The sequence below is a fragment of the Dissoconium aciculare genome (assembly GCF_010015565.1).
Source record: "Dissoconium aciculare CBS 342.82 unplaced genomic scaffold K489scaffold_14, whole genome shotgun sequence".
Lineage (NCBI taxonomy): Eukaryota > Fungi > Ascomycota > Dothideomycetes > Mycosphaerellales > Dissoconiaceae > Dissoconium > Dissoconium aciculare.
Genome location: NW_022984964.1, coordinates 527,456 through 550,074, shown reverse-complemented (window position 1 = coordinate 550,074; position 22,619 = coordinate 527,456). Strand labels below are relative to the sequence as shown.

At 51.9% G+C, this 22,619-nt stretch overlaps 14 protein-coding genes across 14 annotated transcripts; 9 read left to right on the top strand and 5 right to left on the bottom strand.

Annotated features, from left to right (window-relative positions):
• Positions 1-2,014: 2,014 nt before the first annotated feature.
• Positions 2,015-2,770, top strand: K489DRAFT_291830 (uncharacterized protein; the record flags this gene model as incomplete). The annotated part of the gene is made up of 1 exon (XM_033600201.1): positions 2,015-2,770. A coding segment is annotated over one exon (756 nt), but the record flags the coding sequence as incomplete, so codon positions are not given.
• A 1,712-nt stretch (positions 2,771-4,482) lies between these two features.
• K489DRAFT_384164 (porphobilinogen deaminase) lies at positions 4,483-5,996 on the top strand. The gene is made up of 2 exons (XM_033605793.1): positions 4,483-4,960; positions 5,019-5,996. The coding sequence occupies exons 1-2, from the start codon at positions 4,699-4,701 to the stop codon at positions 5,750-5,752; spliced, it is 996 nt and encodes a 331-aa protein (XP_033456284.1). The 5' UTR covers positions 4,483-4,698; the 3' UTR covers positions 5,753-5,996.
• Positions 5,997-6,178: 182 nt separating this feature from the next.
• K489DRAFT_413153 (uncharacterized protein) lies at positions 6,179-6,895 on the top strand (the record flags this gene model as incomplete). Its single annotated transcript, XM_033608005.1, has 2 exons — positions 6,179-6,486; positions 6,646-6,895. The coding sequence occupies 2 exons, from the start codon at positions 6,179-6,181 to the stop codon at positions 6,893-6,895; spliced, it is 558 nt and encodes a 185-aa protein (XP_033456283.1).
• A 234-nt stretch (positions 6,896-7,129) lies between these two features.
• K489DRAFT_434560 (uncharacterized protein) lies at positions 7,130-7,992 on the top strand (the record flags this gene model as incomplete). Its single annotated transcript, XM_033608560.1, has 2 exons — positions 7,130-7,583; positions 7,706-7,992. The coding sequence occupies 2 exons, from the start codon at positions 7,130-7,132 to the stop codon at positions 7,792-7,794; spliced, it is 543 nt and encodes a 180-aa protein (XP_033456282.1). The 3' UTR covers positions 7,795-7,992.
• Positions 7,993-8,161: 169 nt separating this feature from the next.
• K489DRAFT_373693 (uncharacterized protein) lies at positions 8,162-9,646 on the top strand (the record flags this gene model as incomplete). Its single annotated transcript, XM_033603448.1, has 3 exons — positions 8,162-8,298; positions 8,326-8,427; positions 8,533-9,646. 3 exons carry the CDS (start codon positions 8,162-8,164, stop codon positions 9,644-9,646), a joined length of 1,353 nt encoding a protein of 450 aa, XP_033456281.1.
• Positions 9,647-10,026: 380 nt separating this feature from the next.
• Positions 10,027-11,106, top strand: K489DRAFT_326469 (GroES-like protein; the record flags this gene model as incomplete). The annotated part of the gene is made up of 1 exon (XM_033601906.1): positions 10,027-11,106. One exon carries the CDS (start codon positions 10,027-10,029, stop codon positions 11,104-11,106), a length of 1,080 nt encoding a protein of 359 aa, XP_033456280.1.
• A 71-nt stretch (positions 11,107-11,177) lies between these two features.
• Positions 11,178-12,079, bottom strand: K489DRAFT_77913 (uncharacterized protein). Its single transcript, XM_033608916.1, has one exon. It carries the CDS (start codon positions 11,866-11,868, stop codon positions 11,248-11,250), a length of 621 nt encoding a protein of 206 aa, XP_033456279.1. The 5' UTR covers positions 11,869-12,079; the 3' UTR covers positions 11,178-11,247.
• Positions 12,080-12,948: 869 nt separating this feature from the next.
• Positions 12,949-14,118, top strand: K489DRAFT_390905 (mitochondrial carrier; the record flags this gene model as incomplete). The annotated part of the gene is made up of 2 exons (XM_033606644.1): positions 12,949-13,062; positions 13,117-14,118. The coding sequence occupies 2 exons, from the start codon at positions 12,949-12,951 to the stop codon at positions 14,116-14,118; spliced, it is 1,116 nt and encodes a 371-aa protein (XP_033456278.1).
• Positions 14,119-14,641: 523 nt separating this feature from the next.
• Positions 14,642-15,405, top strand: K489DRAFT_77841 (uncharacterized protein). The gene has a single exon (XM_033608915.1). It carries the CDS (start codon positions 14,876-14,878, stop codon positions 15,212-15,214), a length of 339 nt encoding a protein of 112 aa, XP_033456277.1. The 5' UTR covers positions 14,642-14,875; the 3' UTR covers positions 15,215-15,405.
• Positions 15,378-16,817, bottom strand: K489DRAFT_384159 (NAD(P)-binding protein). The gene is made up of 4 exons (XM_033605792.1): positions 16,568-16,817; positions 15,979-16,468; positions 15,682-15,832; positions 15,378-15,547 (listed from the first exon to the last, which is right to left on the bottom strand). The coding sequence occupies exons 1-4, from the start codon at positions 16,614-16,616 to the stop codon at positions 15,473-15,475; spliced, it is 765 nt and encodes a 254-aa protein (XP_033456276.1). The 5' UTR covers positions 16,617-16,817; the 3' UTR covers positions 15,378-15,472.
• On the top strand, positions 16,551-17,491 carry K489DRAFT_77740 (uncharacterized protein). Its single transcript, XM_033608914.1, has one exon. The coding sequence runs from the start codon at positions 16,860-16,862 to the stop codon at positions 17,445-17,447; it is 588 nt and encodes a 195-aa protein (XP_033456275.1). The 5' UTR covers positions 16,551-16,859; the 3' UTR covers positions 17,448-17,491.
• A 60-nt stretch (positions 17,492-17,551) lies between these two features.
• On the bottom strand, positions 17,552-17,914 carry K489DRAFT_373687 (uncharacterized protein; the record flags this gene model as incomplete). Its single annotated transcript, XM_033603447.1, has 1 exon — positions 17,552-17,914. The coding sequence occupies one exon, from the start codon at positions 17,912-17,914 to the stop codon at positions 17,552-17,554; it is 363 nt and encodes a 120-aa protein (XP_033456274.1).
• A 1,778-nt stretch (positions 17,915-19,692) lies between these two features.
• On the bottom strand, positions 19,693-20,232 carry K489DRAFT_373686 (uncharacterized protein; the record flags this gene model as incomplete). Its single annotated transcript, XM_033603446.1, has 1 exon — positions 19,693-20,232. The coding sequence occupies one exon, from the start codon at positions 20,230-20,232 to the stop codon at positions 19,693-19,695; it is 540 nt and encodes a 179-aa protein (XP_033456273.1).
• A 963-nt stretch (positions 20,233-21,195) lies between these two features.
• Positions 21,196-22,378, bottom strand: K489DRAFT_384157 (uncharacterized protein). Its single transcript, XM_033605791.1, has one exon. It carries the CDS (start codon positions 21,908-21,910, stop codon positions 21,371-21,373), a length of 540 nt encoding a protein of 179 aa, XP_033456272.1. The 5' UTR covers positions 21,911-22,378; the 3' UTR covers positions 21,196-21,370.
• Between the last annotated feature and the right edge of the window lie 241 nt (positions 22,379-22,619).

Below are 22,619 nucleotides of genomic sequence, written 5' to 3'. Positions count from 1 at the left end.
CCAACGACGTCGTCGAAATTGATGCGCATAAATCATCTGACATACTTCATTGCGCCATTCGGGTCCCAATTCGCAAGTAGTTGCGTCCTGTTCACACCGCAACGCCGGATGAGCGCGAAGAGGCTGAGCGGGTGTGCTTGTCAAAGTCTCGCGGGCATGCTGGCTGCACGCACTGCAGGTGGGTCGTGAATGGGCGATGCACACTACTGTACTGTACCTGTACTTTCCAAACGCCACGTCGCGGAGAGCGCGATGGCGGGCGTGTACTTTATTAGTTCGTGTTCCACGTGGCATGCCGTCTAGCGAGCGATCATACGAGAGACAGATCCGCGATGTCATGAGACGGCCAGGTGTGTGTTACTGTCGTGATGAGCCCGTATGTACCTAATAGAATCGGTCTGCAAGCCACGAGACCATATGGGCGTCGAGAAAGAAATACGCGCGCTATCCCGGTTGGGAAGTGAAATGGCCGCGCATCTAGGCACCAAATCTTCTCGAGTGCTGACAATGCTGATTCCTGCGCGAAGCAGGATTTCATGAGAGCACTTGAATTTACTAGGCACCGATCTGTTGAGACCGTCACAATTTAGTCCAAACGGAATCTGTGTCGCTATGATAGGCGGAAGAGCAGGAGGAGAACAGTCCTGTATCCATGGAAGCAGGTGGTAGGGAATACAGTACAACACAGTCCCTACCTAGTTGTTCACTCGTCCGCACCTGGGGCAGGTGGGAAGTCAGCTCGAGGCGCGCCTGTGCCAAGCAACCTTGGAAGCCACAGCTCGAGGATCAGGAGAGCGGGAGCGGCACTCCCGCCTTTTCGACAACATCTGGGCAGCTATCGATCACAGGGACGTCTAGATCTCCTGATGCAAGACATTCGAAAATCCAGATCCATTATGTAATTTCGACAATGCATCCTTGAATGTCTCATGGCACCACCCGTCTTTTCGAACGCTTGATGGTGTCGACTAGCTTAAGTCTCGCTAATATCAATCTGCTTGGCGGCGCGTGCGAAACGCCATGTGGCTGTCCGATCCACCCTGAACGGACGGACCTGGCGCCGCGATGCATCGCATGCCATGTGTCGAGATTGCTTACATGGCATGGTCGGCGAGCCTTACCACCTAGAAACCCATCTACATCGCTTGGCGAAGTATAGTGTGCACTTGTGGCTTCAATGAATGGCGTTGCCAATGTTCGACCTCCCCTGTATCTCGCTCTCCTCGTCCCGTCCGCTCATCAAGCCTGATCGGCCGCGCCGCACCGACTTGCCCTCGACATCCTGGCATTTCCAACATCTTCTCATGCAATCGAGCCTTGGCATCCGATCGCCTCGATACCTCAGCAGCAATGGTTCGACCTCAAGCGACCGCTGTGTCCGAGATGGCGTCGAGCATAGCAAAACGCATGTCCGCTATTCATGAACAATGGTTGTTGGAGTGAGCATAGGCTGGCTTCCAGATGATAAGTGGACATAAATACCCACGATCGCCTCGCCGCTTCTAAGATGCCATCCCATAATTACCACTTCCAGCATCATCATTGCCAACGTCGGCGGATTGACTTGTTGCGAGTCGAAGCCTTCACCTGATCGACCATCGACCTCTGCATCATGCTTCGCCTCACGGCCTTAGTGCCAGCCTTTGCCGCTCTGATTGCTGCACAATCAGTGACCGTGACGGATGGTGTCACCTACTCGGCACTGCCCACTCCAGATGCTCTGCCTTTCGACGATCTCTTGGGCTTGCCTCCGCCTTCATTCACCTCCCATGCGGGCCTCGAATCGGAGATCATCCCGTATGCCACTGCCACGGCTATCCAAGCTGTCGTGGCTGATCAGACGGAGAATCCGCTCACCGTCTACCCGGCCGTGACCGCCATTCCGATCAATGCTGCCGGCGAGGATGATGATGATCTCGTGAAGCCGACCACCACTGCTGCTTTGGGCAGGCGAGGACTGGAGGCACGAACTGCCTGCGCTCCTCAGGCTACCATATCCAACTACTACAGTGTCAACGTCGACAGCTACAGTGCATTCAAGGCCGACCCGACCATCTCATCGGTCGCCCTTGCTGCTCCGACTCCTTCCGGTTACACTCAGAACTTTCGCAACCTCGCTGGAGCTAGCAACGCTCTTGGGTACCTGGGATATGCTGTCGTGAACAAGGGACAAACCGGTTATGACGTTCAATGGTGTGCCAACAAGTGTAACTCTATCTCGGGATGCCTGAGCTTCAACATTTACATGGAAAGAGACCCTGTCCAGGAACCAGGCGGAGCCTGTCAGAACCCTCCGGCTTTCGCGAATATCAAGTGCTCATTCTGGGGTAGTGGGTTGACTGCTGCGACTACCACCCAGAACCAGGGTCAGTGGCAAGCTGGCTTCCAGGTAGCAATCGCTGGCTCAAACGGCTACACTTCTTGGAAGCTTGGTGGTGCTATTCCCAACTACGGGAGCCCCCAGAGCTTGAACACCTCGGCCATGAACGCGCCCCTGGATGACTGTGCTGGCACTTACACGTACCTTGGCTATAAGCTATTCCAAGAGGGACCTTTCAACCCCCTTCTCTGCTCTGCTGCTTGCGATGCGCAGACTAAGTACAACTTGGAAAATCCCCCAAAGACTGGCAAGCCCGTCAAATGCGCTGCCTTCGGCACCTACATCTTGACGATGACCAATAAGACTGGTTCCTACCAGCAAGGTCAGATGTGCACTCTGTACACGTCATTCTGGGACAAGGTTTACGCCAAGAACGTGGTGTCGTACGACGATCGTATTGGTGCGAAGTACACCTACAGCTACAGCTTCTTCTACAGCCGTCCGGACGTCCAGCCTATCTGCAAAGCGGACATTAGCTCTCTTCAGGCTAGTGGTGGTGATTTCTGCACATCGTATCTAGGATACGTCCAACCAGTTACTGTCACGACCACCACAACCACTCCGGCCCCCAGCGTTACCACTGCCACCCAAACCTCAAGTACGACCGTAACAACAGCAGATATCTATTGGAAACGTCAAGAGAGTAGCAACACCGATGCCCTCACAGTCGATGCTACAACTACCTTTGCGACCGTGGACTCCGTTCCCGCGTACAGTGCTGTCGTTTTGGGTATGGTCTCTCAGACCATCACTGCAGCCAATGGCACTGTCCCAACCGGTGCTCCCGCCAACATTGTTACGAGGCGCGCGCTCGTGGCACGTGCCGTTGCAACGCCAGCCAATGTTGTTGGCTGGCCTGCTACCCGCATCTCCGAGGCCTGCTCCGCCGTTGCCACTGGGACGTCGACATCGACAAGCATCACGGTGGCGCCGACTCCAGTGACCACGACCACAACCACCACTACAATCACTAGCACGACACTCAGTGGTTGTATTGTGCCAACTGTCGCACCTGGCTACAAAGACTTCACTCCGATCTGGGGTACCTGGGAGAATGGCCAGATCGGTGGCAACCAGTATGCAGTCGCCTACGCAGAGGCGACCGTTCAGCTGCCTTTCTCCGTTGGCGTTGGCGGGATACTCAGCAACACCATCGCAGTCGGTAGCAACGGTTATATCAGTATCCAAGACGTCTATCTCTATGCTTTCGCTGGCCAAGGCGGTGGTCTTTATATCTATGGTGGTGGCAGCAGGAACGGAGTCTTCTACCGAATCCAGGGTCCTGTCGGTCAGCGGACCGTTGTCTTCTCTTGGTATGTTGGAACCAACAATTACGGCCATCAACAGAATCATTTCACCATCACACTTTTCGAGAATCGCCCAGGCTATGCGCAGTACAAGTACTACGATGTCGTCATGCAGCCCGGCCCTTCAGCCTTCATTGCTGTCGCGATCGGGGAAGAATCCAATACCGTCGTCCCGTACGGTACGGAACTCGGGAACGGGCAGCAATTCGACGTCTATGTGCCTGGCAACATTGCGACTATGCGGACGGCGAGCTCGCAGCACGATCGCGTCGAATGCTGCGTCATGGCGTATTGGCATTCCTGCACCGAATGGCAAGAGCCTCGTCTTGGATCTTTGGCTCCAGCCCTCTCTGGTTGAAAGAATTCGTCCAGCATAAAGCGCGACGGAGGATTGTCAACAGGTCGCATGCAAAAGTTGCACAGCACCTGGCATGAGGAACGTTTGCATAACTATCAGCATCGGGGGGACTCTCATTCAATTGGTTCACGAGCGCTTGCATATCCTGTACCTACACACACTATGAGTATTATGAACTTTTAAAAAAATGCATCATGTTTTGTTCACATTCTTTTTCTCATTGATTATTGCGCATTTTGATTACCATCCGAGGAGGGCGAACTCTGTCGCATTCCGCTGCTTGGCTTAGTGTGAGAGAGCGGACAGACTCCCGACATCTGCATCAACGACGCCCCACAACGGAAGCTTTCCGCAAGATATAGTTCAGTCCGCAACCAATGAGCAGCGAAGTCTTCGGCCGAGTTTCATCATTTATCTTGAATCATACATATTCTTTAGGTCATGTCGAATCCAAGATAGCAGCCAATGAGATGTGCTCCGGTGTCATGGGAGACCTGTCCTTTGCCGCGCTGGCCCATCGAGTCGCACACCAATCCTGCGCAATATCCACTATATTTTTTTAGATTTGCATGATATCAGCTACTGGATGTGCAATCCGATATTCTTTCATCTTCACATCAGGACATCCAAAACGCTTAAGTCGACTTGTTGTCATGGCGGAAACGAGCGGTCTCCCCCCGGTGCGCATCGGCACTCGACGCTCAAACCTCGCCGTGGTCCAGGCCGAAGGTGTTCGGGCCGGCCTGCAAGCCATTGCTCCCGATCGGACCTTTGAAATAGATGCCATCCGTGTCCTCGGAGATAAGGATACAGAGACTGCATTATATGCTTTTGGCGCGAAGAGCCTGTGGACGTCGGACCTAGAGAAGAAACTTGTTACCGGGCAACTCGATGTAGTTGTTCACTGCTTGAAGGGTTTGTTCGATCATTTCAATGATCTGAGAAACGAGCAATCTAATACTGCGGAAATTAGATATGCCGACGGCTTTACCGGACTCGTGCGAATTGGCTGTCATCCCGCTCCGCGACTCTCCTCGCGATGCTCTGATTGTGAAAGCCGGCCTGCCCTACACCAGCCTCGATAGCCTACCACAAGGCGCTGTTGTAGGCACTTCATCCGTGCGAAGATCCGCACAACTCAAACGACTCCATCCTCACCTCAAATTTGCCAACATTCGCGGAAACGTCGAGACGCGGCTGGCGAAGCTTGATGATCCCAACGGCGAATTCACGTGCATGATCATGTCTGCCTGCGGCTTCGAGCGCATAGGTCTGAGTCACCGTCTCACGCAATACCTGAGCTCCAAAAATGGCGGGATCTACCACGCGGTTGGTCAAGGCGCATTGGCGCTTGAGATCCGTAAGGGTGATGCTCAGACACTGGGACTCATCCAACCTTTAGCGGACCGAAGCTCAACGCTGGTCTGTCTCGCAGAACGTGAACTCATGCGGAGGCTCGAGGGCGGCTGCAGCGTCCCGATTGGTGTCGAAAGCGACTGGCTCGACGAGGCGGGCCATGTCTTGAACTTGCGAGCCATCGTAGTCAGCCTCGATGGCTTGCAAGCAGTAGAGGAGTCTTTGAGTGAAAGGGTGTCGGAGGTCGATGAAGCTGTGGCGCTTGGTCAGAAATTAGCTGCGAAGTTGGTTGAGGCTGGTGCAGGCAAGATTTTGGACAAGATTAATGCCAATAGACCGGCGAAGACATGATGCTTCGATCGCTTCTATTGGCGTGCATTGAAGGGGACTTTGGAGTGAAGGGGCGGAGGCGGGCGCCTAATTAGGCGCCCGCTGACAGGCCGCCCAGCGTGCGAAACAAGCAGGCCCAAGATTGCAATTTTAAGGTTGGGATTGAAATAAACTTCTCGTCATCATCTGAAATGACGATGCCTATAAAATTATCCACAATTTATCTCAAGCATCGTGCAAAACAAACCATGGATGCGGGAGCCGGTCGCACTGAATCATTGATGGACTGCAGCGCGACAGTAACAATCCTTGCGTCCACGGAATTGTTTGTGTCTTTCTTCAGATTGGCTTTGACGACAGTGTACAAGCATTGTAAATCCTTACAACCGGAACAAGTAGCGACCTCGACGACAAACGTACAGTTCGCGCTCGACCGCAGATAACACGATGTCTCGGACGAATATCAGCAACCTGCCTCTGGAGCTTGTCGTTCACGCCATGGGTTTATTGAGCACCCCGCAAGACCTCTGGGCACTGATCAACACCTCGGAATTTTATCATCACGCCTTCCAATGCAGTCGCACCCACTATCTTGGTGGCCGTGATTCAAACGCAATGCCGTATGAAAGTATTCACTACGCTGCCACTGCGTGCAAGGCCGGCGAGATTGCGAAATCATGGTGGGTCAACAGCCCAGGAGCATACTTCGTCGAAGCACGCACCGAATTCCTGGAGAATTATCGGCAAGGTCGTCAGTCCGGAGATTAATTTTCTCAAAATGACGATCTATTGTTGTCCATGTATCAACTTTGGTGGATTTTAAATAATTTCATCGTGCGCTTCGTACGCCGGGCCTTCGACATCGCTCGTCAGACGCTGCCTACAATAGACAACCATGCTGACCTCTCGCTCAGCATGATTGAGCTTGATCGGCTCCAGTCTAGCTTCTATTTGCACGAAACCTTCCGGCGACTCTTCCTTGCATTTATCGAATACAGCGAACACGAAAGCGTTAGCAGTGATTTGACAATTTCAACGGAAGCACACAAGTTCCTGACACCGCGTCGACCTTGGAAGAAGGAGATGCTTCTCTCCGTTCATGAGTACCTCTCCGAATTCACCAAGGATATTCTCAACGACACCAGAAACTACCTAGTCCGTTAGATCTCCGAGGTGGCTTACGACTTAGCTGCCAAACCCGGCGCGAAATTGATCGAGGAAAGGCCACTGTCAAAGCTTCAATTAGAGCTGGAAGAGAGCGGACTGGATCTATTCGACGAAGACACCCAATTCAACACACGGCGTCATGCCTACTTTGTCGGACGAAGTCTTCCATCCCTAAAATGAATTTCCACCTTGAAGGATAACGAGCGAGTGCATGTTATCGCCAAATACTCCATGGCCGAATGCAATTCTTCGATCTCTCGTATCCTCTCGGGTGGCAACACATCGCCAGATTCCGGCAACGACGACCAGGGACGCACGCGCGAAGATGGGGCCGCAAACCTTGCAACCATTGGATGGACATGGGCGGAACGCAATAAACTCACATCGATGCCCCATGATTGGCTAATGAGGTACTCCTTACGGAGCATGGGCTATGTGTTTTGGGATGCTAGACGGTTACTAGACGAATGGAACATCTCTGAAGTTTCGTCTTGTACACTCAATTTGATTGCACGGGACAACATCGATGATTACAGACCAGAAGACTCGCAAGTCTTCGTAGAACACCGTTTCAAAGACGTTCCTATCACGACTCGAATGCTGGATCACCGAGCGGACGACAGCATTTTTGCCCGCATAAAGCTCAGCCCCGAATACGACCCGTACAACGACGAGATATGCGATGGTGAGAACGGTGACGGTGTGTGTCCTCCAATAACATTTTCCCAGAGAGAGAAGGAAGAATTAAACATTGGATATTGAATATCTCGGCACTTTGGCCAGGGAGATGTTGATCAGACTGGGCAGTCAAGGGCAGCAGTGCAGATAGGTTGAATGACCCTGACACGGCCGGAGCGTCCCTGATACTTTCCTTAAAATATGCTTCCGATTGTTAAAAGGCGCCGCAAGTTCAATCTTGTTCATTCCCGTACCATGGAAGCAATCATTGTCGATTCTTTTGGACAAAAGTCGGACACCAAGTCGTGCTCAGAATCCTCCTTTTTTCGAACGTTCGCCTGCGTTGCAAGTCTGATACACCGCGGCAACATGCACGGACAGCGGCTGAGGCCGGGCGCCTCGCGCCCCTCCACCAGGCTCGCGAGATCGAAGGATTGTGGCACATTGCCCCGATGCCTCTTCTCCTTGTCTTGCAGAGTTCAAATACAAGGTTGCTATTCAAATGCCCTGAAGCCATATTCTTGAATCCTTTCTTTTAGCTCGGTCCCTTGAGCGCTGCGGGGCGTCTTGAGCTCAGCGGACAACATGAGCATGTGCAGCACGCCGGAATCAACCCGGATGTCTCATTCAGGCTTCAATAAGCTTCCGCCAGAACTCGTTGTACAGATTGTCGAATCGCTGGACACACCGCACGATCTTTATAGCCTCATCGTAAGCTCAAAGTACGTCTACCAGACATTTCAATTTAGCCGAGTTGCCATCCTCGCCACAGTCATGATGAACGCCTTGCCACATGGGAATATTTACCTTGCCGTTGCAGCTTGCAAAGCCGCTGCCACATCGAAGGCATGGTATGCCGGAAACGACCACAAGAGTATTTCAAAGCAGCGAGAAGAGCTTCTGGTGAGCTAACACGATGGTCACGCACTCCAACCTTTGATGTTGCACAATTACAGCCTCCTTATTTCTTTGTACAAATTATGGTGGTTGCTTGATTACTTCATGCATCTACTCGAAGCGAAATCGTTGCGTGTAGCTTCTCGCAAGCTATTGCGGGCGCAGAATGCGAAACGGGGCATGAGTCAACCCGAGAAAAGCAGGATTCTGCGCTCATTCTTGAATTTCGAAATATACCGTCGAATCACGCCAGGTCGCCAAACGGGTGGCAATTGCCACGAAGCATCCGATCAGACATTGAACTTCTTGAAGAGGTACCAAGCATGGCAAAGGGAAGAGATACTCGCCGTGGAGGAGTTTCTCGTTGAGGCTGCAAAGGACGTGATTAGAAGCGCCCGAGAGCACACGCATCGCCAAATATCCAGCGTAGCGTATGAGTTGGCTGCACAGCCTGACACAGTATTGGCACCAGTATCACTAGGGGATCTCGGTGCTTTGATAGAACTCAATGGATACGATCCGTTCTGGCATGGCTTTCCCCCATGCGCAAGATCATTGCATTACTTCGCATCCAGAGGTCCGCCTTTCATGAAATGGTTGTCAGAACCTTCTCCTGGCAATCAATTGTACATCGTCGATCTATTGGCTACAGCAAAATGCCACCCGTCTATTCTGGAGTGCTTGCATCGAGATGACGACCAGTTGACCACGGCAGATGATGCAATTTGCGAGGTCGGTGATGAAGAAGTACCCCAAGAGGACAACTCTCTCGATGGTCCAAGCTGTGGCTGGAAATGGGCAGAGACCCATGATCTTATTAATGGCGAGTTCAACCTACTTAAGCGCTACGAGCTACGAAAGATGGGGTACTGCTTCTGGGATACCCGAAGGCTAAATCAAGATTGGAACTTCTCTGCACTTTCACCTTCAGGGCTCCAGCTCGTGCCACGAAGTCAGAATGATGATGGCGAGACCTGGCTGAAGGAGGAGCCTGAATCTGGTTTCAGGGCATATTTCCAAGGCCTCGATGTGCCTGTAAACGTTCTCAACATCAAATTTAGGGATTTTATTGATCGATTAGAAGAAGGGAGAGACTTCAACGAGGACGAAATATACCCGTTCTCGCCGCCATTCTCGGAACAGGAGATCAAGTTGTTCAATTTCGAATATTGAAACCAGGAAGAATAACCTCGAAGCGGACTAAAGGGACAAATGCAAGGTTGCCATAAGTTGAAAACCTCATTCGATCTATCTCCAGGACAATTCCCCACGATCCTCAGATCTGTGTGCCGTTGAGTCCAAGCGATATGCTTGCACTTTCTCCGTCATCAAACAGAGACGCAAAGACATTGATGAATGTAGAAGACGATACCACACGGGCACATACAGGATGTAAGGAATGACGTCATTCGAAAGAGATCAATGACCTCAGTCATGCTGTAGATCGCATGAAAAACAACCGGGCAACATTGCATTCAAATGAGATTACAAACTGCCGCGAATCAGATCGCCAACGCACAGGTTTTGTATCCTCGCGGCGCATCGCGGCAAGGATGTCTCATCGAAGCGAGATTGGCCATCCGGCACCAGATTCGCTGCATAAGTTGCACACCTACTACTATTCATCAAGCACATCCTCATACGAGGTCCGCACCGTACAACTCCCACTGCCACCTCGTTCCATCCTGGTCCGCACAACGCATTCCGGGATCTGCTTCACCGACGTTCACGCGAAGCCGAGTGGCTGCGGGCTCGGCCATGAGGGCATCGGAATCGTCTCGGCTGTCGGCATCGGCGTCGCATCGGGGCAATTCAAGCCTGGAGATCGCGTTGGATGGGGCTGGCTGAATTCATCATGCGGTCATTGTACGACCTGCGTGAGCGGGTACAGGCAGTACTGTTCTGACGCGCGAGGCTTTGCGTTCAGTGATACCGAGCAAGGCGCTTTTGGTGATGGCCGCATTGTGGACGCGGAGTTCGCTTATCATATTCCCGATGGGGTGGCATCTGAGCATGCTGCTCCGCTGATGTGTGCGGGAGCTTCTGTGTACGAGGCATTGGATGCTGCGGGTACGCGAAGTCATCATCGAGTTGGAGTAGTGGGCTTGGGTGGCCTTGGCCACATGGCGGTCTTGTTCGCGAGAGCGATGGGTTGTGGCGTCACGGTATTCTCGTCGTCGATGGAGAAGAGCTCCAAAAAGGAGGACGTATCAAAGTTGGGTGCCCATGAAATTGTCGATTTGAAGCGACTGCAAGCAGATGACGACCCTAAAATGGCCAACGAGTTCAAGAAGGTTGATGTCCTTTTAATCACTGCAAATGCAGTCCCGAACCTTGAGAAGCTTCTGCCATTCCTTGCAAGGCGGGCCACGATTGTACTCATGACCATTCAGCAGGATACCATTAGTATACCATACATGGGATTTGTACTTCCTGGCCATCGCCTCATCGCATCAACAGAAGCATCGCGCGAGAATCATTTACGAATGCTGGAATTTGCCGATCGCCATCACATACAACCATGGATCGAGACATTCCCTATGAACGCGGGGGGGATAGATGTGGCATTTTCCAAGCTGGAGAACGGAGAGATGCGATACCGGGGAGTACTCTGCAGAGATACAGCCGCGTAGAACCTAAATCAACATTCTTTCGTGGAACAGCTTGAAGTATGCCAATGTTGATAGGTGAAAGGAAAGGCCACCGTCGGGGTATATCCTTGCTGTCGAGCGACGACTTATCTATCATGATACCTCTTGATTCTCCGGGAGCGACTACATTTGCTCGCGAAATGGATTGGTGCAAATATCGCTGTTGAAATCCCACTCTTTCCGGCTGATTCGCCATGCGATACCAGTCTCCTTGCCTTTCGTCTCTGTAAAAGCAACCACGGCGCCTTCCATATTACTCGCTAACGGCATATTGACAGTCCCAGGGTACTTCCATTGATAGAGTATCCTATTCTTCGAATCCTGTTTGGGTCCATTGTCGTAAGGAAGCGACGGACACCACAGATCACACGTGATGACTTCCGCATCAACGACTTTCAGGTAAGTCTTTCCATTGATCCACCTGACTAAGCGATCAATGCAGAAGTACTCGGCTTCGTTGAGGACCTGGTGGTAGGGTATCTCATCATGACCGGTGGTCTTGTCATAGAAGATTGGAAGGACGCCAGTGCGAAGGTAAAGTAAGATGTGCTTGAAGACCTGCGCATCGGTGTCGATATAGTACGAGCCGTCAGGTGATTTGTCGTTCCACCTGCCCGAAAACAGTTGATCGAAGTATAAGCTCTTGCCCTTCCAGCTTGATGGCTTGGTCACAAAGGTTTGGTTGCCAGTCTTGATCTTGACGAACGTCTCCGGAAGTGTAGTCGTGACCCTTGGATTGATCATAGAAGACGGGTAAGATACCCGTTCGTAGGTATTGCAGGACGTGCTCGAAGACGTCGTCAGCCAGATCGATGAAGCTGGGTCGATCGGACTGATCTCGTTGTAATTTGATCTGCTGCGTGAGGACGGGACTTGAGTCTCTCCATTTCAGATGATCTACGAAGAAGGTCTTACTCCATGTGCGAAATTGTGTGCCAGAGCTGGGAGTATTCGCGGAGTATCCTCTTGTTTCGAGAATGAAGGGTGCCGTCGATGCCATTTTGCTGTACTATTATGGCGCGCAGGAAGTCAACTCAGGTGACTTGGAGATAACGATATAAGCTCTACACGAACAGAATCCAATCCCCATTTATATCCATTCAATAATATGTAACATGGTATCTGACAAAACCTTTTAGAATACGGTCCTCGTGCAGAGCGACACAATGGGGCAGTGTCGAATGTTGTGGCGGCGAAGGATGCAGCCACAGGCATTCATCACAATGAGGCAGTGCTGGCAGTCGAGTGACAAAAGGGGGCAGTCCGGCTTTCCTTACGCCGATTTGGTTTCCACCAGTGTTCCGCTTGTTCTCGATCATTGCGAGGTCATCGTTTGAGTTGTGAAGTATACAAAATGTCGATACTGACTTACGTAGATCCGTGTGCACCGTGGGCTTCGGTAGAAGTACCTGTAGTCAGCAGGTTCTTTCACAAGAAATATCGTGGTAGAATCGCCGAAATGTTCCAAGCCTGAGAAGGGTCGTTGTATTAGATAAGCATTACCACGTGATACGGGCTCATACCAATCCCTGTTTCAGCACTGGCTCGTTGGACGCGGAATCCGCTCCGCGAGTCGATAAACTCCGTCATGCAGGTGGTCAATCAATTCTAACCCTGAATTTATTCAACGCGTCCGTCTCCCAATAATTATCGCCGCCTCCATCACCATCTTTCGCATCCATCGTCGCCACGAAACCAACAGGCATCATTTGAGATTGACTGACACTCCGGATGTAAATCGAATCTCAGCAAATCTCCATATTGCAACCCACAGGAACGCTTGCGCCTCGCATCTAACTCATCGACATCCTCGCCAACATTCGAATGGTCGCGGCACCGGCATATGCGCAGGCCGGCGATGCCTCAATATCGCCATCCGCCACCTACACATCCACTACCGACAGCATACGGTCCTCATCACATCAAAACGACAAAGATGTCCGAGCGATAGCCATCTCGCCGGCGGAAGACGCCGGCAGCAGTTTTAAAGAGCGACGCCCCTATGCACATTTCGTCGGCGGCGCATTGGGAGGGATGAGTTCGGCGGTATTGACGGCACCTTTAGAAGTACTCAAGACTCGGTTACAAAGCACATTCTACCAGGATCATCTCTCAGCGCTGCGAACAGCAAAGGGGATCCCTCATCCTAGCCAGATGAATTTGGCTCGCGCATCCGTCCTGCACATCACCGAAACGATGCAGATTCTAGGCGCAATTCCAAAAGTCGAAGGATGGCGAGCACTGTTCAAGGGTCTAGGACCAAACCTGATCGGCGTGGTCCCCGCCAGAGCGATCAACTTCTGGGCATATGGCAATGGAAAGAGGTTATACTCAGAGACATTCTTCCAGGGGCAGGAGTCGACATACGTCCACATGCTCGCCGCCGCGACTGCAGGTATCATCACCGGGACCGCAACAAATCCAATCTGGGTCGTCAAGACGCGCCTACAACTCGACAAGCAAAACGCCTCTGGCGCAGGCCAAGGACGACAATATCTCAACGCATGGGACTGCCTCGTGAAGACGATCCGACACGAAGGCATCCGTGGTCTCTACCGCGGTCTCTCCGCCTCATATCTCGGCGTGAGTGAAAGCACTCTCCAATGGGTCCTCTACGAACGCGCCAAAGCCAGCCTCGCCCGCCGCCAAGCGCTCCTCGACGCATCAAATCGCGAACCAAACCTCTGGGACAAAACCGTCCAATGGACCGGCAAGCTCACCGCCGCCGGAGGGGCGAAGTTCGTTGCCGCACTGATCACGTATCCCCACGAAGTCGTCCGGACGAGACTTCGTCAAGCGCCGGTGGATGCGTCAGGCAGGATGAAATATCACGGTCTTCTTAATTGTCTGACCACCGTGTATAAAGAGGAGGGGATGGCTGCGTTATATGGTGGGCTAGTACCGCATATGCTAAGAGTGGTGCCCAGCGCCGCGATCATGTTTGGAGTGTATGAGGGTGTTTTATGGGGATTGGGGGAGAGTGCCGCGGTGTAACACTAAACAAAAGGGAGTGAGGCGGAGAAGTATATAACATCAAAATTTCTGAGAGAGAGACAAGAGGCGGCAACGTTGTAAGATTATTGGGGAACTCTACTTCACGAGATTGTTTTATAAAAGAGAAGCTTGACCTCCTCATCAATAGAAAGGAGGCAAATGAAAGAGAGAAGGAGCTTGGTGAGATACAAAAGCTTCCCAGTCCGTACGGCAACGTCAAATCCCGCGGATGTGCGCTCCGTATATCCGCAATGCTTCAAACATGATTTTGCAACGATCGGACCGTACATCTCCAAGCGCTGCAACTCCCGTTACAGAATGATGCCTGGGCTTTCACAGCGCGGAACTTCGGCAATGTCGGTCTCGAGATTCCCGATGATCATCCAATTGTCGTTCATTATTTCGATTGACGGAGATCGTCACTCGTGAGTCCACGTCGGACTTGCGCGAATTCGTTCCGCCTAGGTTGAGCACGTTGAAACTCTTCGAGAGCGGATATATAATCAGCTTCTCGTCCCGTCTGACTGTCAGCATAGAACAGCATGTCGATTTGGACGCGTCAGTAAGAGAGACGGGATCGCGAGAGCACGTATATAAGAGTCTCAAGACAGGTCTAACATGATCTTGAGAATATCATCGGTATCGCAAAAGCAACCAAGCGCCACTCACAAGTTATTTTTTCTCTCCAAGAACAATACCGAGAAGATCGAAGGTCCATCCTGCAGGACTCCCACCAGCAACTTCATCCCAAGCTAAGATGTACCCCAAAACCATCTTCATCGGCCTGGTCAGCAGCCTGGCCCTGGCAAACGCCGCCATCGTCGACCTCTTCGCCGATCAGAACTGCGAGACGCCCGCCGGATCGCGCAACGTGTACGATGATAGCTGCGCTCCACTCGGGGGCTTCCAGTCCTTCCGTGTGACATACCAGGGAGGTAATGGCCAGTACCTCACTGCCTACAGCCCGAACAACTGCAATGGGGGTCAGACGGCGTGCATCTCGGCACAGGGCGACTATGGTTGCCACAAGGCCGTCAACAGTCGGGGCGGTAGCAACGCGATGAGCTCCGGACATGGGTGTTCCGGTACTGTTTAGAGGGGGGACTTCCCCGTGAGAAGATTGCAAGCCAAGCGGTTCCGTCGTGCTGACTTTGATGGCAACGATTTTCGAGCACGTTTGTCGAGTATGTGTGTGCCTAGCTAGTAGCCCACGACTGGGCGTTCCGTCTTTACAAATGATCTTAATCCAGTCATTTCAGCCCAACAGATGTCATGAGTTTGCGATCGTGTCCTACTGTTTTCATTACATTTCGCACTTCGGCGGCGGAACTTGCAACAAGACAAGCTGAACTCTCTAGAAAGCCAACTTGCTCTCAGCCATGACATCGTACAAAATTCCCGAGTCCTTCTCGCGAGTCGCGTTGTCCAGCTGAAGTATAAGACATGATTAGCATAAAGTCCGCTGGTTGAACAACAGCAAGGTGCAGGCTTCGGCGTCCTTCTTGGCACAGAAAATATGCTTTCTTGTTCGTGCACATCATTTCTAACTAGAATGAGACTTACGAAAGCTGCAATCTTGCTCGCACTTTCAGAGATATCCGTCGGCGGCGCGGGGACTCCCAGGTCTGCGGATCCGTCACGGCCCATGTCGGTACTGACAAACCCGGGCTGAATAGCAGTGGCGATCCAGGTCGGGTTCGATGCATGGATGGCACTGTTTCGGATTCAACATTAGCAGTGGATTACGTTTAATTGTAATACAAAAGAACAGAGCTCAGATTGCCTAACACAAGGCGAAAGAAGATTCAAGCCCAGAAAGAAGAACCTTGAAGCAAAGTGAATGGGCGAGGAAAGACTGACACCGTAAGCCAATTCACGGCCGCCTTGCTCGAGCCATACGCCAACAGCGGCGAGACTCCATACCCCTCTAATAGGCTCACAGAACCCGCGGCGCTGGAGATCGTCGCCCACACGGGCTTTTTCGCTTTGCCGAGAAGTTCGTACGTTGCCTTGAACAGACGGTGCGGGCCCAGAACGTTAACATCGAAGGCGGCGGTCATGTCGGATTCGGCGACGTTCTCGACGCGGGCGGACCTCGGTGCGATAGCAGCGTTAGCGATGACGAGGTCGATGTGGGAGACGCCTCCTGCGGCGTCCTGGGCTGCCTGGATGGCGGTCGTGGCCGAGGTTGGGGACGTGCTCTCGATGCTGACGAGGATCAGGCGGGTTTTGGAGCCCGTAGGGAGGGACTTCAGATTCTCATATTGAGGGGAGGTAGCGTCGCGAACGCTGCCTATGACGAGGTGGTTGTCGCGCTGGAGGTAGGTTTGGAGGAGACCATTTCCGATTCCTAGAGGGGAAAAAGTAAAGGTTCAGTACTGAGTTTTGGAGACCGGTTTGGCCGAGGGGTTTTTGGATGATAAGCCCGATCATACGGCGTGAGACCGACCTCGTCCTACACCCGAAATAAAAACGACCGTCTGCGTAGCGTCAGTCATGGTGAACCTTTAAAAGCTGTCTGTCTCGAAGCCTGGTTGGTGTGAGGATGTTGTGTCGGCAATAATACAAGGTCGAGGAGGTTACAATATACAGACAGTTCTCGGAAATCCGGCGAACTCAGAGCCGAGGGCTTTGGGGACAAGTTGGGGGAGGCACGTCTCAAATACCTAGGTATGTAATGATTCGAGTTGACCCGTCTGACCACCACATTTCACGCAACTTATTACTTGGGCGAGGGTGGAATGCGCAGTCATCAATCCTCCCGTATCCCGTCACGTCCTTCCAAAGTCACGTTCGACTCCTCCTCCTCCTCTCGGCTCTATCCCCTGCTCGCGGTAATTCTCTCAACACAGTATGACCTCCAACATGACAACACCATTGTCAGGAAACGAGAAGCAGGAAACGGAGGGAAGGTGTTGTCAGGTTGCTTCGAGGTTGATCGTCGGGTTAGGGTTTGGGTAAAGGTTGTTGTTATTGACGACGTCCGCTGCTCGGCTTTTGAAACATCCTTGCCTCCATGGCATGCGCATCAATTTAGGGCGGCGGAGACCTTGTTGGAAAGACGTCTGTCGCAAAAGGCGAGCGATTCTTCAAGTGGTGCCGCGATGGCCATCGCCCTTCTTTACTCAGCATCATCACATGATTGCGCTATCACCTCAAATACAAAGAGTTGTGCATGGTTAACATCTGCAGGGCGCATCGGGGACCTCGTCCAATATTGGACATCGACGTTGTCTACTATCGACGATAGACAATGGGTATTCCGCACAACACAGGTACAGTATCATCATAAATTCCAACAACGTCTCAGACATATCCGACAACAATGAAAACAAGAAGTGCATCTGAACAAATTCCCATATTCACTCGTCAAACATTTCGCTTTCGATACCCTTCTCCAGACACAACTCGATCGGTTTACAAGCAGACCATCTCAGAACAGGAATGCAGACAGCAGCCACACGAATCCCAACCCGACAGTTCCAATATGCTGTTCGTGGCTGAAAGCAAGTTTGTCGACTCCATTGGAGGTCGTCGGGCCACCTGCAGCAGCGGCAGTCTTGCTTGGTGTGCCGCTCGTCGTAGTCGCAGGCGACTGAGTCTTGTTTGCGTTGTTGGTGCCATTTGATGCATTGGCGGTTGCGGTGATACCCGGGGCAGCAGTGTTCGCCGCAGCAGTGTTCCCAGCAGTAGCGGCAGTAGTTTCAGCGGTGAGTTGTTGGGCAGCACGTGTCGACGAGGAGTAGATTGTCACCGATCCGTCGGCATTCTGGGTCCAGACCGCGTACTGATACATGCAGGCATCGGCCTGCTCCACTGTGAGATTGGACCCTGATGCGTCGGGACCCTCGCAGCAGTGGGAGAGTTGTGGGAACGGGTTGAGGCACGACGACTCGCACAGAGGAGCGCCAGGCCTGGAATTGTATAAGGTTTGAAGTTCAATTTAGGAGTAACAGTTGTCGATGCGCGTATCATTCGTTTTCGGGGCACGCAGATTGTCTCCAACGACTCGTCGATGGAGGGTTTGCTCTTGAGGACCCAAAGAGGTCGCAGAGGCGTGAATGAAAACATTTGCCAAGATGGCCACAAGGGTGTAACGGATCGAGGAAGTCATGACGGATGGTGAACCAAGCGGAAGCGAAAGACTACAGCTGTTCTTTTCTTGCAAGCGTGGTCGTTGGTTTTCGAGATCTTTGTCTCGATGCCGAGCCATTATTATAACAATTCTCACGAGGCTGCTCACCGATTTTCGACGCAAGGATATTGACCAGGACGCCGCAAAGTTGTCAAAATAAACATCAACGCCGCAATAAATTTCAACCAAGCAAATTTTAACGCTTCATAGGCTTGAAACAAGCCTCCGAAGCACTGATATGTCCCGACGTCTACGCCGCATGGCCCTGCGCCACCTATTTCTAAAAATGAAATCTTCATTGCCGAAGACAAGAGCAGATCTACTGGTGGTGGGACGAGCGGACTGATCGATATCAAGAAGGTTACATACATAGAAAACGTGCTCTGGCGATTGGTCGATCAGAGAGTCTGCGTAGGAGAGTCATGTACTCTGTATTCAAAGATATTGAATCGGTCTAAGGGCTTATTCAATCACAAGACATCACGGAACTAAAGTTCTGCCAAATAAGGGCAGCATATGAAAAATTTAACCAGGCACGAACGTGGCTGTCGTCTTCACCCCGCCAGTCTCAAAGGTCGTGACCACGATGGTTTGAGGAATCGTCATCGCTTCTTCCTTGGTCGTTGCATTCAGCACGGATGAATAAAGTGTGGACTATCCCTGGGATATGTTCCTCCTCATCAACCCACTCTGCCGAGAAGTCTGGACTCGAATTAGGACGGATCCATCAGGTCTCGGCATCATAAAGGGGCTCTCGATACATGCGATCTGGGGCTGTGTTGTAGACAAAACTTCGAGTCGTCGTCTCCGAAATCGTCAAAGCATCGAAACAATTGTGGCAGTGAATGCGAGCAGGCTGTGTAGGTCTCTGTCACCGGTATATCCGAGAAGAAACAGCCGTACTGTGAGCCCGAAATATTACCATGGTCATGGGACAGTATCAAACACCTGGAGGAGACCTGTCACCGGTTTCCACCGCTGTGCTGCTCCAATATAGAGTGATACGACCCTGAAGTGGAGACTGCATATCGTGCGTTTCCTCGCATAGGGAAATGTGCGGCGTAGTCGTTCCCAAAATAAATCCGCGTCCCGCCTCACATCAACGCCGTGACCGGGAAATTTGATGAGGCTTTGAATCGCCGAGAACCAGTAGAGTCCGTTTTGCAACGACCTCCATAATTTTGTATTTCAAATCGTATCAGTCAAATGTGATGATTGGTTTGCAGTGTCACACACAAAGGTGTAATGAGAACAATGTGAACGGCGTAAGATGTGATATTCAGCAACTTGCTGTCTGATTGGAGAATCTAGAGTATATGTCTAAACAGAGAATCGAAACAAGGTCCGCAGGATCTGCTCTGCAGCAGCAAACAGTGCTATTCAAGAAGCATGATCGATCGGCAGTAAGGATGCGCACGCGCGGTCATGAACTTCGTTATTCATAGCAGGTACATCCACAAGGCTGAGTTGATGATGATTCCAGCCAAAGCGAGCTTTCCACTTCCGATGGCGGTGAGTCTGCTCTCTCCGTTGGGCTTGGTTGGGTTTGTCGAAGTCAACGGTGCCGAGTTTTTTGAATTGACTCTAGATAATTTGGTCGTGTTTGCTCTCAGAGAGGTGGTGCGACCAGCCATGCTGACTTTCGTTGAGATTTTCGAATCGCCTGTCTCGACGGGTTTCGGGACGTAATGTGAGAGGCAGTCGCGAACTTGATCGCCGTTAAGAGCGGCACTGGTGCAGCAATTTGCAATCCCGGGATAGTAGTCGAGACAGACATTTGAGCAAAGCGCGTCGCCGCAATCTTGGTAGTCGGCGCGACACGCCTCTCGCGTTGTCTCCCAGCAGTCGCGGTATGTGTTGATGTTGGTTACTCGGGCGACGGATTCGGGCTTGAGGACCTCTTGGTTGTGGGATACGGCAGAGGCGAGCGTGCTGCTCGCGAACAGCGCCGCAAGCATCAGATGCTTCGTGGACAACATGTTTATGTTTCCCGTTCGAGCAGCGGTTTGTCTCTGTTGGAGGACGATCCTGAGGCCGGAATGATGAATGCTCTTCACATTATAATATTCGGCCACTATCGCCACCATCGAGTATTGATCTCAACCTCGCCAGTGGTACTCAAGCGAACGCCTCGGTCAGGCTGAACTCCAATGCAAGATCCAAGCATCGAAAATTTTCACGATGAGCTGTGCCACAATGCATCTCCCTGCAGAACGACTTGGTCAGGCAATGGAGCAAATCAGCCTGTGCTTCATTCTATTCTTGAAACATCACAGAGTGGAGTGAAGAAATAAGTAAGACGCAATTCGCACGAGCGAACAGGCAGCTGAGGCCACCAACTCGTCTGCGCCGCAGCATCGCAGTACCATGACCAACTTTTTGAAACTTGGTCGGGGGAGGAGGCGGCACAGCTCAGCGGACTGCAAACCCTCGGAGCAACAGAATCATAGGCCCATGCCATCACCCGCCATGTATCCAACGACTGAGCTCTTGATGAAGATCATCTAGTCGAAGCATATTTGTGCTCGGACAAATCTGGTTGGACGTCGCGCGTCTCTGAAGAACGCACTGTCGATTGACACCTGCAGTTTCGTGTTTCGGATGTAAGCAACGATGCGGCGTTCAGCCCGTTTCTAAAAATAGAACACTTGCACGGCCAACGTCTGCCCACGATCGTGTAATGCCTGTACATCGATCTTGCACCTCATCCTGTGCTGGGATAGACATCATGATCGCGATTAGGATGTCAGGTGAAAAACATGTCAAGCAATGCATGCTACACAGGATCCGGGATCCATCTCCATGGTCTGCGTCGAATCGCCAAGCCGATCGATTGAATACTGGGAATATCGAATCGTAAACACTATACATGTACGATCTGTGAGATCAAAACTACGCTCGATCTGAAATAAGGGACCTCACGGGGTTTAAAAATTGTGAGATGATGCGAAATAATCATTTGCAACAACGATTTTGGAAATTTCAATGCTATAATCGCGTACAGATAAAATCAACACAGGAGCCACACAAATTCAACATATATCCATCGCTTGCTAATGTGAGCACAATAATCGTCGAATGTCGTGGTAGCAGCGCATGCCGTTCTTGCTCTCACGCTTAGAGAAGCAGGAGAGACAGAGCCCAGGCGAAAGCGGTTCCGGCCATGCCCAACTGAACAGCACCACCACCGATGCGCTCACCGGCGTTTGGCGAGGTGGTGTTGGATCCAGTGGAAGGGCCAGTAGGCTTGGATGTCGGTGCCGCAGTGGTACCCGCGCGAGTGGCGTTGGCAGCGCCTGTGGGGCCTGCAGAGCCGGTCGCAGTTGTACTGTTTTGTGGAAAGAGTTTGACGAGGCAGGTTTCCAGGGCAGTCAGATCCTTGCCGCTCTCGCTGCAGCAGCGTTTGCCTTCGGCGTCGTCGACGATACACTCGTAGCTGCACGCGGCCTGGTAGCAGGCGGCTTGTTGGCCAGGGGTGCAGGCTGCCTGCAATTTGGACTGGCATGCTGCGGTTGTGTCGCCGCCGCTCTGTCGTTTGGCGATCAGACTTGTGAAGACCTCATTGTCGAGGTTGAAGTTGAGGGTAGTGCCAAGAGGGTTGGCCGCGACGAGAGCGGTGCTGCTCAAGAGCATAGCGACGACTGAAGTGGAACGCATGGTGGTGATGGTGATAATAGGCGAATGTGCGATTGAGGTGGAAGAGTTATTTGAACGAGAATCTTGCGACTGTAGTCTGAAAGTGTTGTGTTGAGAAGAAGTGAGTTGAAGCTGATGATCTTCCCAACATGTCGTCGTTGCATCGCATCTTATATATCTGTTTCCTCAGCCCAGACCTTGACATTTCCTGTCTTTGCACCCCTCACCGCGATGTTGTTCATCTCGAATCATCGCTGGTCAAACCATGCAATCGGCCGCGCCACCGCCTTCTCATCTGGATTGATAGGCTCCGGGGCGAGCAATTCAGAGCATCCCGCGCCGCATGCGCATAGATGAATTTCGCCGGTCCGACAGTGCGCACCGAGGCGTTGTCATTGTAATTAGAGACATGGAGATGTCTGAGCCCATGGATCCCTTGCTTTTCGGATGCGCATGTCCACTATGTGGGTTGGGCATGGCGGAGTCGTTTGCGGCGTCGTGGTCAAGTTGGGCTTGCGGTTTCGGAATGGGGCGCTTGGCGTCCACCCCGAACGTACGCCGCAACGATGCGTTCGCGCCAGGCTTGGGAGGGACCACGCTAGGAATGTTATTTTGAGATTTCGAGTATTTCATGACGGCTGGATGTATAGAAATTTATTCTGGTGAATGCAATTTTGTTCTGAGAGTTGCGTGGAAAATCACGTTGTTGTGAGCTAGCAATAGTGTGTTG